The sequence below is a fragment of the Heteronotia binoei genome, chromosome 3 (assembly GCF_032191835.1).
Source record: "Heteronotia binoei isolate CCM8104 ecotype False Entrance Well chromosome 3, APGP_CSIRO_Hbin_v1, whole genome shotgun sequence".
Classification (NCBI taxonomy): Eukaryota; Metazoa; Chordata; class Lepidosauria; order Squamata; family Gekkonidae; genus Heteronotia; species Heteronotia binoei.
In genome coordinates this window covers 165,010,367-165,020,208 of record NC_083225.1, presented here as the reverse complement: position 1 = coordinate 165,020,208, position 9,842 = coordinate 165,010,367, and the positions used below count along the sequence as shown (strand labels likewise).

Here is a 9,842-nt window from a genome sequence, read left to right as displayed (position 1 = left end):
GAAGTAAGCCACAATGAATAAAAGGAGAATTACTTCTGAAATGATGTGCTTAGGATTATTTCCTTAGTTACTTACTGTTTCAGAAGTATTTTTTAAAAGTACATACAACCAAATGTGTGTGTGTGTAAGAAAAAAACACACCATAGTGGTTTGGGAAGATTGAGTAGATATCAAACTGGACAGAGATTAAAAAAAGAAAAAGGTGAAAGAATAATAATAAAGGAAAGATGAGTGCTAAAATCTACTGCAGGGGTTACCTTACCTCAGTATTTGCTAAAGTCCAGAGGCACTGGAAATCAGCAGTTTGTCAACTGCAAGAAGCTACAGTGATTAAATGGAAGACACTGAAAATGACTTTTATAATACAATTCAAGAATATGATTAATGATCTGACATTGGCTTCGTGTTCATGGAAGTGATGTTGGGCGGTTGGCAGGGGTTAAGAGGATGGAAAATGCCTGTAGCTGTGAATCTATGTAAGGAAAAACAGCAGTAAGGATGAGGGCGAAATGACAGATGTAAGAACTAAACATACACTAAACATGGTTATTGGGGCTATGTCATCACAACAGCAATGTCTTCATTTCTGCCTGCACCCATCACCTGTGAAATCCTCTTTCCTCACTCATGATCTGATTGTGATTGGTCCCTTGGTCAGTGGGCTGTGAGTCAGCCACCCCTGACCTACTGAAAAAAGATCTGTATTTATCCCTGCCCACTGCAATCCACAGAGTGCAAGAACCACAAGCTTCAAAGTTTGGAATCCTGCCCTCCCCAAGTCCCTATTCTGGGGCTGAACCTAGCTTAACCCCTGCCTCACTCTGGCATTCTTCCCCTTTACACTTGCTATATTCATAATCTACATCTCCTAGAATGGAGTGGGGAGGGGCTCAAGCTACACGGTCAAGTCATCAGACCTGGCTCTACTGCTGCTCGTCTTACTAGCCCTGCTCAAGCGGCGTGTGTCTATGAGCAGTGGCGGGTCATGCATCTCCACCAGGGTGCAAGTAGCTGACATAGATCGTTCCTCCTCTTCACCATCTCCATCCCACTTGCTGCTGCTTCCCCTACTCAGACTGGTGCTCATGCTACTGCTGTTGGTAGTAGCTGCACGTGACAAAGGAAGCAGGAGTGGGGGATGCTCGCTGGGCTCCTCTTGCTCAAGAGGTGAACGCTGGAGGCTACTCTGCGTGGTGGAGGAAGATGAACTGGATACTGGCAGTTTCCTCTGCTGCTCGATGGCCATGTTGGCCCAGTTCTGCTCATCAGCCAGCTCATGGCTGCCACTGTTGAAACAGGAGTTAACAACTGATGAAGGTGAAGGGATGGAAGAAGTAGTTGCTATAGGAGTAGAGACTGCAGTGTTCCTGGTGGCTATATGCCTCTCCTCACTAACTGGTGCCCCCCCTGAGTAGCTAGCCAGGGAGGTGGAAGCAGAGGCTGGGTGAGACCCAGAGATAGCTTCAGCATAACGTGGCACCTCTCTGTCCTGAAAAACCAGTGGAGTGATAGCACGAGTCTCAGGAACAGTGACTGAGGGAACAGGTGGTGGTGGTGCTGTTGATGGCAAAGCCGACGTGGAGATGGGTTTAGAGTCTTCCACTTCTGAGACTGATGTGATGGTGGTGGTGATGGGTGGTTCATGGTGGAGTCTGTTGGACACACCCTGCCTTAGTTTCTTCCACCCCAAGTGATATATCTCGAGCATGTTGAGCAGCAGAGAGAGACAAGCTACTGCCAGCATGAAGATGATGAAAACAGTCTTCTCTGTGGGCCGTGAAATGAAGCAGTCCACAGTGTTCGGGCAGGGCCAGCGGCTGCAGCGGTACAGCGGCTTCAGCTCAAAGCCATAAAGGAAATACTGGCCCACAATGAAGGCTATTTCAAACAGCGTTTTAAAAATAATGTTGAAAACATAGGTGCGTAGTAGGGCACCTGCCATGCGAATCCTGCCATGCTCATCGCAGAGTGGTAGTTTATCTTCTTTCCATGGAGACGGAGTTTTGCTAGTGCTACTGTGGTCGCCACCACCATATTTTGCTTCTGACCCCCCTGGATGACAGTCCTCCTTGCTACTTGCTACTTTCCTCATCTCTTCTTCCTTCTCTTTTTTCTTCTCTTCCATGCGCACGATGTGGAGCACATGGCCCAGATAGATGAGGGTTGGGGTGGAGACAAAGATGATCTGCAGCACCCAGAAGCGTATGTGGGAGATGGGAAAGGCTTCATCGTAACAGACGTTCTCACAGCCAGGCTGCTGCGTGTTGCATGTAAAGTCCGATTGCTCATCTCCCCAGACTTCCTCAGCAGCGGCCCCCAGCACCAAGATCCTGAAGATAAATAGTACCGTCAGCCAAACTTTGCCAATAACCGTGGAGTGCTCTTGTGCATTCTCTAATAGTCTCCCCAGAAAGTTCCAGTCACCCATTGTTTCAGATCTCTAACCTACAATAAGAACAGCATTATTACAAAAAAGAGCTGAGAATCTGGCAAGTAATTATCCCACCAAAAACACCCCATACAGCTAACTATTTGTCTGCAAACGGAAATTTTTGCAATAAATTATTAGAATTCATAAGTGGTTTTTCTAAAGGTACAAAAACATGCAGGCTAGGATTAGAATAAATAAACAGTATGCATTAGATAATATCCACTGTGCTATGAACTATTTGTAAACATATTAATGGGAAATTATTGCAGACAATATGCTATTGTGGTGCTTGTCACAGTACTTAACGTCACACACATTATTTAATAAGGGTCTGTTAAATTCATTAAACCACATTAATTAGGGCAATCACAACAGAACTGTTTCCACTAGCAGAATACTGATGTTTGAGATCAATTCTCCCATCTGCAGTCCCCAGTGGTACAGTCCAGGAACACTTTTGCCATGTGACCAAACTTTTGCTTGCAATCATGAGAAACTATGTGGCTTGTATTCTTCATAAGCTTCCATATCAAAACTTAACATGCTATCTTTAATATCTTTAAATCAAACAGCCAAGACTTTAATCATAAGAGCTAACTGGATGCATAAATAGAAATCTGTTAACAAGCAGTAACAAATGGCAGATGCTAACACAGCTGGGGGGGGACACTTTTTCCAAACATTACTGAAACATAATCCACTCTGTTCCCTTAGAATCTGAGCAAGTACAGATGAACTCAGATCACACACCACCTCACTCTACCCCTACCCAGAAAGATTTGTAGTAGGTAACTTTTTTTGTGAGGTGATCTGGGGGAGATGCTCTGGAGGTGAAGGTGAACTTAAACAAAGACAAAAGACTTTCATGGTCTTAAATGACATTTTCAGACTGCATTTGTATGGTTGTTGATATTCTGCCAGGTTGATCCATGCTGTTCTTGCATTTGAGGCTTTCTGGAGCTACCAATGTGATTTATTGCTTGGCCTGAATAAAGACAGAGAAGCAACACAAACATTTATCTCACTGTTACTTTGATTTCCAGTCCCAAACATGAATTTTATTTGATTCCATTACTACCAAAGCAACCTATATCTAATTATGAAGATGCGGCATTTCAAGTAGGCAGCTCAATTGTATGCATGCAGACCAAAAGCCTTTGCCTATTTATATACTTACAATATTTATATATTGCATCTGCAGTAGAGGTGGTATATAATACAACAGTATTTTAAAATAGACCAGTAATACAATTCCATCAACCACCAGCAACGATACAGAGTCAAGCAAAACAGTTAAAATAGCAAAATCAGCCACAGTTTAAAGCAAATAGTGCAAAAATTAATAAAAAATGATAATGATAACCTACAGGGGAGAATAATCAACTAACTAAAGCAAGTTGGAAAAAAGCCTTAGCCTGGTGCAAAAAAAAATCAGAAAAGGTACCAGGTGAAGGAAGGCATTCCAAACCAAACAGCACCTACCAAAAAGGTGGTCAGATATAAAAAAGAAAAGAAAAAAACCTTAGATGTAAAATACAGTGCCCAGCACAACAATATAGGAACAGTACTTCATGTATCTTGATATTTATTTATTTATTTAATTCAATTTTTATCCCCCCCTCCCCGCAAAAGCAGGCTCAGGGCGGCTTACACGCTCATGTAAATACATGGAACATAAAATCACATTAAGATATAAAAACATAAAAATCAAACCATTGCAAGTGCTCTATCTAAATAGCACACCTTGTGAGGTTTTATGAATAAAAACCAGCATCTTGAATTGACATCAGAAACCAGTAGAGAGCTTTAAGCACTAGAGTTATATTCTGCCTGTAATTCACTCTAGCTTGCGTCTTCATTCTGGACTATTTGAAGTTTCCAAACTGTAAGGGGAGCCCCTAGTTAGTAGATAGAATGCCAGTAATCTAATGTTAATAACCAAAGTATGGATCATTCTAGCCAGATCACATTTCTGAAGGAAGCATTGCAGAAACTGATTAAAGGTGCCACATCACAGTTAAGACCTAAACATCTGGATCTTTCAGCCCTGTCAAGCTGTGAACCTGTTCCTCGAGAGGTAGTAGATCTCATCCATAGCTAGCTGTCTCCTAATTCCACAACAGCAATAACATCAACCAACAATACTGCAGTGAACTTTGGGTTCACTGGCTCTCTTCTAGGCCATTGCCACATCCAGACACTAATTCAGCACAGCAACAGCCTCATCAGCTTAAAATAGAGAATGTCATCCACATGCTGATGGCATTTAACTCCAGATCTTCAGATGATTTTCCTCAGAAGTTTCCTGTAGCTATTAGAGAGAACTACAACTATCATGTCCTTAGCAAAGGTCATCCAATAAAAGAACCAAACTATTTCTGCTCCTGAAACTGATCTATGATTCTTGAACCAGGCCAATTAATCTGAGTGTTCAGGACTGGGATTTCAATTTACCGTATTTCCTGCAGATTATCTAAATGGTTAGTTGAGCAATGAAGAGTACAGAGGAAAGTAATCTTCCAAAATTATAGAAGTATGCTTATAATTAATTTGCATTTTGGCTTGTCTGCTCTTATTACTCTTTTTATTGGTAACAAATTATTATCCATTACTATAATTCTTATTTTTTATTATAAATTATTACACATTTCAAGATTTCATAACTGCTCATGCAAATATTCTCCATCAGGAAGTTGGTCATGTGAGCTTAATGGGCTGAAGCTGGGATATGAGTATGAGAAATGCAGCTGAAATGAACAGAAATTCAAAATACTTTGGTAATGTATACATTAGCAAAATAAAAATCCTAAACATTTGCTGCAGTATCACAGCACAACTAGCACTAAAGGTTCCCACTAACTGAATGCAAAGAGATTTTTTTTTACAGCTAAAGACCCCCCACAGCACGCCTGGTTATTCAGCGGAAGTGCCTTTCCCTGACTGCACCAGCCAAAGGCCTTGGCAAAACTCAGAAATACAGAAATCCCAGTCAAGAGTTCCTGAGATATTCATGTGCACAAAAACGTCTTCACCAAGCATCAGCAAAATGTTTGCAGAGGGAATAGTTTTGCCTCAAATCGTGTGAGTCCACCTCCGGGGATACAGGAAGAAATTTTCACTGGGGCTTTTCCTCCGGTTTGAAACCAAATAAGCTGCCAAACCTGCTAGGTTAAAAAGGCCTTTCCCCAGCGTCCTGCATCCTCTCCAAGATCCTCTAATATGGTCCACTCGGTCGCCTGTTCTGTGCAGGGTGCACGCCTGGGGACAGGAGAAGGTGCGACTGGGGATACGGCGACATCGGTTTATATCCTTTTTTCCTCCCTGCAGACTCCAACTTCTGAAGGATTTTCATTTGCATGTCCCCAAATTCTCTTGCGTTCTAACCCCATGAACTGCTCGACATTAAATGTTCAGACACTCACGGAAACAAAGAGGCGCGTCTGTGATGAGGCCTGAAATAGTTCTATGCTTAAACACACAGAGCTGCAGCCCCAATGTACAGCTCTAGCAAAAAAGTTCCACGCCTCAGCCGATTCCAGCTGATCGCCTTGGTTTCCGACGCTTCAGGAGCTGAGCGGGGGGTGGGGTGGGGTGAGCTTGCAGGGGGAGAAGCTGTAAGAAAAGAGCCTCTTCTGTGCACTTCATAGGATCGGGCTACCAGTCACGTGTTCATTGGTCCTCTAAAATTGTTCATCTATCTAATAATTTGCATTCTAATGGATTACACAACCGTTAATCAGCTAGTGGACACATATTTTTAAGCCTGTGTTGTCCCAAAATGTCATTACAGTGCAATCCTAAACAGAAGTTATATCCTTCTAAACCCATTTACTTCAGTGGAAGGATTGCCCTGTAACTACACAAAATTGTTTAAGATTGCCCTGTAACTACACAATAATGGCAACTCTCAGCCATTTTACAGGTGCAACACTTTTGACATAAGTTACTTACAAGTTACACCGGAAATACACACTTTACTTAGGTTGCAAAAATAAAAGTATAAATCCTTTGCGCTATTGCTGTGTTTTTGATTGCTCAGTACAAAGTCAAGCCGAGAGAGAGAGACAATAGCCTTATAGAGGTAAAGGGAGCTATGGTTCTAAGCCACTTCATTCGCACTCTCTTTTTCTCACACAGATCTCCGAGAAGAACTATTTACGTCAGATAGGCAACTGTCACGATCCCATACAGTTTAGAAAATTGACATGCCGCCTTTTCAGCGAACAAGCCCAAGGCGGCTGACAAAATAAAACGTAATAAGATCACACAAGAACTGGCAGCCTTGCCGTATTACCTGGGACTAAACTCCACGGGAATCAGGGGGATTCAAACCACTCCTGTAGGCACTATTTAAGCATTGCTTAAGGTTAAGCATTCCTAAACATTACTTGAGGGAGACTCTAACACAAGGGTCTTGATTTCAGTGGGATTTGTTCCAGCTCAGTGTGCTTAGACGCAAGATGTAAGGTTGGAAAACTTAAAACGTATGCACTTGGAGAAAAGTAAGCACCCTTTAAATCCAGCGGTTTTCTTTTAGGGGGGTGCGTATTAGATAAATCAATACTTAAAGTACATGTTAATACTTAAACTTTTAGGATCCACTTGACGTTAAAACGTAAATATAGATTTTGGACAGTATACTGGGGAGGAAAATAACTATTCGTTTTACCCTCCCCCCACTCCCATGTTAATTCGGCTTCAGAGATAGTTGGCATAACATTCATTTTACATCTGCTTTTTTTTGCATCCGTTTGCCGACAAAGGAAAGGATTTTCTATGTTGTTTTTAAGAGGAAGCCACTTAAAAAAAAATCCCATCTGATCTCTCTCTCTCTCTCTCTCACTCACACACACAGAGGCTCTTGAGATGTTTAGCTCTCCAGAAGTCACTTTAGGACTAACCAAAAGCAGATCAACAGCCGCTTCCTTCCTTTGCACAGCGCTAAGTTTGACAACGAAGGATGGATAGCCGGAGATGATCGCTCAAAAGGCTACGCCGCTGGGATACAAAGTGCTTCCCTTTCGGAACAATTTAGGGACCAGCTTTGCTCCGCCTTACCTCTCTTCTCTTTGCATTTAGCAAACTCCCTCTGCACCCACAGATAGCATCCAACTCTGCCCTCCTTCGTGACTTGGAAGTAAGAGCCACAGAAATGGAATCGAACTTATTTCCAAGTAGGAGAGGAGTTTAAAGCGCTGTGCCTCGAAGCACTCTTCCTGCCCTAAGCCACTCATCTGTTATGGATTTAATTTTCGAACCAACCAGCGGAAGTGGCACCTTAAATTCGTTTATCTCGAAATAAGATCCGCTGAAAAATGTACGGCAGTTATTCCAAGTCTATGTACAGGCTTGAGGAGTGTAGTTGAGCATCCCCGATCTATCAAGGAGGCAAGTCATGCGGAGTTGAACAGAAGTTACTCCCGTGTAAATGTGCAGAGAACTGCCGCCTCAGCGTAACTGTTTCATTTCCAAAGGGGATTTAGCACGTTTACAAGACTTGACCGGCGTTGCCAAGTTTTAAACAAAACTTAAGTTTACACTGGCACAAGAAAATCGTAAACCTCAGCAAAAGACCGGAATTCCATGACAGAATTAGAACATTAGGGAAATCCTACTGGAGGGACCCCCCCCCCTTTTAACCTCTTCTGGTCCGAATTCAAAAACGAAGATTTGTCATCACCGTCGACACTGCTTCAACAACGATTACTATCCATAGCCACCTATGTTTTACAAAGTAACTGGAGCAAAAAGAGTCCCCGCCCCGAGAAGCCTTTATTCTAAATGCAACAACTGAGGCTGATAGGAGGAAGGAAAGGGGGTGGATGAGTGAAGGCCCTGGAAAAATTATTCTTAAACGTTACGATTTGTTCTCTGTGGATTATAACCAAAGCAGAAACCTTTTGACACGATCCAGTTACACATTCCTGGAGTCGTCATTATCGTAAAGAAGCCTGGAATTGATCAAGGTGTTATGATAGCAGCGCGCAACTCCTCAGTAATATTCCAAACATGTCTTCTTGCCAGATCCGCCCCCCCCCCCTTTCTAGATTAGGAATCTTCACTGGTTACCTCGAGAATCTGAACATCGTAATGAGATGAGAATAACAGATCAGGCGTGAAAAATGTTGCCACCGGTTGTCAAAAGCTACTTAAGACTCGAACGAGCCACTTCCTACGAAAAAACGGCCAGGTGGGCTCACTTGCGATCCCAGCACAATTTAATCCGACCCCCACTCAAGTTACATCGTCGTCTTGAAAGTGCCTTCAACACTGAGCCCCATGCGCCGTGCGACCGGGATGTGTGTGTCATTGTTGTACCCCCCCCGGGGGTGGAAAAATTAAAAGTTGCACCGGAGGCCCCCATGAAAAGCAAAGAGATGTGGATTGCACCCTCCTCCCAAACACTGCCGCAACTTTACGGAAAAAGTGACCGGTTTATTCTAGAGGCAGGTCAGTCTGATTGCAAGCAGACAGCAGAGTGAAAAGGGGAGAAGCCTAAGCACGCCCCAAGCCATCATAAACCAGCCGGTCCTAAAGATGCCAGCTCGAGTACAGGGGTTTTGGACCGGGTTTGACGGTGGTCCTGCCACACAGACAAAAGTGCTTCGCATAGGCCGGCACCCTCCGGCCCTCCTTCTCCCCCAACCAACCCAGCTCAGCCACGGCTGTACCCGGAGCTTACCCCCAAATCTCTGACCGCAGCCAGCCAATCTCAGCCCGCTCACCAAACTCCTTCCGTGCACATGGGAGGGAAAAGAAAGTTACGGGAAAGAAAGGCGTATTTACAAAAAAATAAAAAAGGTGTTAAAAATAAAACATCAAGGAGGTTAATAACGAAACCCTCCCAAATCTTTCCGCCAGGGAAGTTTCATGGCACTTAACGGCTGACTCCCGCACAGAGAGAGCGAGACCCGGATCTCTCCCTCAGCCATCGCCGCTGTCACATTGAATGAGCATGCATGGCTGAACCCGCCAAGTTAGCGCCTCGCAGGCGGGCCTCAAGCCACACCCCCGACACTCGCCCAATCACCGCCGGCCGGCGGGCTGAATCCTGCTTGCAGACGGCGACCTAGCCTAGGCTCAGCAGTTCCCGCCAAAAAGCCCGTGCCAGTTGAGGGCTGCGTCTGGTGTCGTGACGGGGACGGGCCTGTATATGTGAGGGGTGGGGATTCAGTGGCTCGTTTTTCTGTGCGGAAAGGAGTGAGGACGTGGCGGTTGATAGTGTTTATTTTAAACGGCGTTTGTGCTTTCGAAAGGAACAGGCTGTGAGGTAAGCTGAAGCCCAGCAACAAGTCAATGTTTACTCGAGCCATCTATACGCACGCCAGTATCCTCAAGAAGAACGGGACTTGCCTTTCCATTCAGTTGACAAAGGGCATGAATTTTGGAAAATGCTCTAGGATGAGCCTCA

General features: G+C 44.0%; 1 protein-coding gene across 1 annotated transcript; it reads right to left on the bottom strand.

Moving 5' to 3' along the window:
• Positions 1-492: 492 nt before the first annotated feature.
• GJA3 (gap junction protein alpha 3) lies at positions 493-9,363 on the bottom strand. Its single transcript, XM_060234821.1, has 2 exons — positions 9,114-9,363; positions 493-2,445 (listed from the first exon to the last, which is right to left on the bottom strand). Exon 2 carries the CDS (start codon positions 2,426-2,428, stop codon positions 896-898), a length of 1,533 nt encoding a protein of 510 aa, XP_060090804.1. The 5' UTR covers positions 2,429-2,445; positions 9,114-9,363; the 3' UTR covers positions 493-895.
• Between the last annotated feature and the right edge of the window lie 479 nt (positions 9,364-9,842).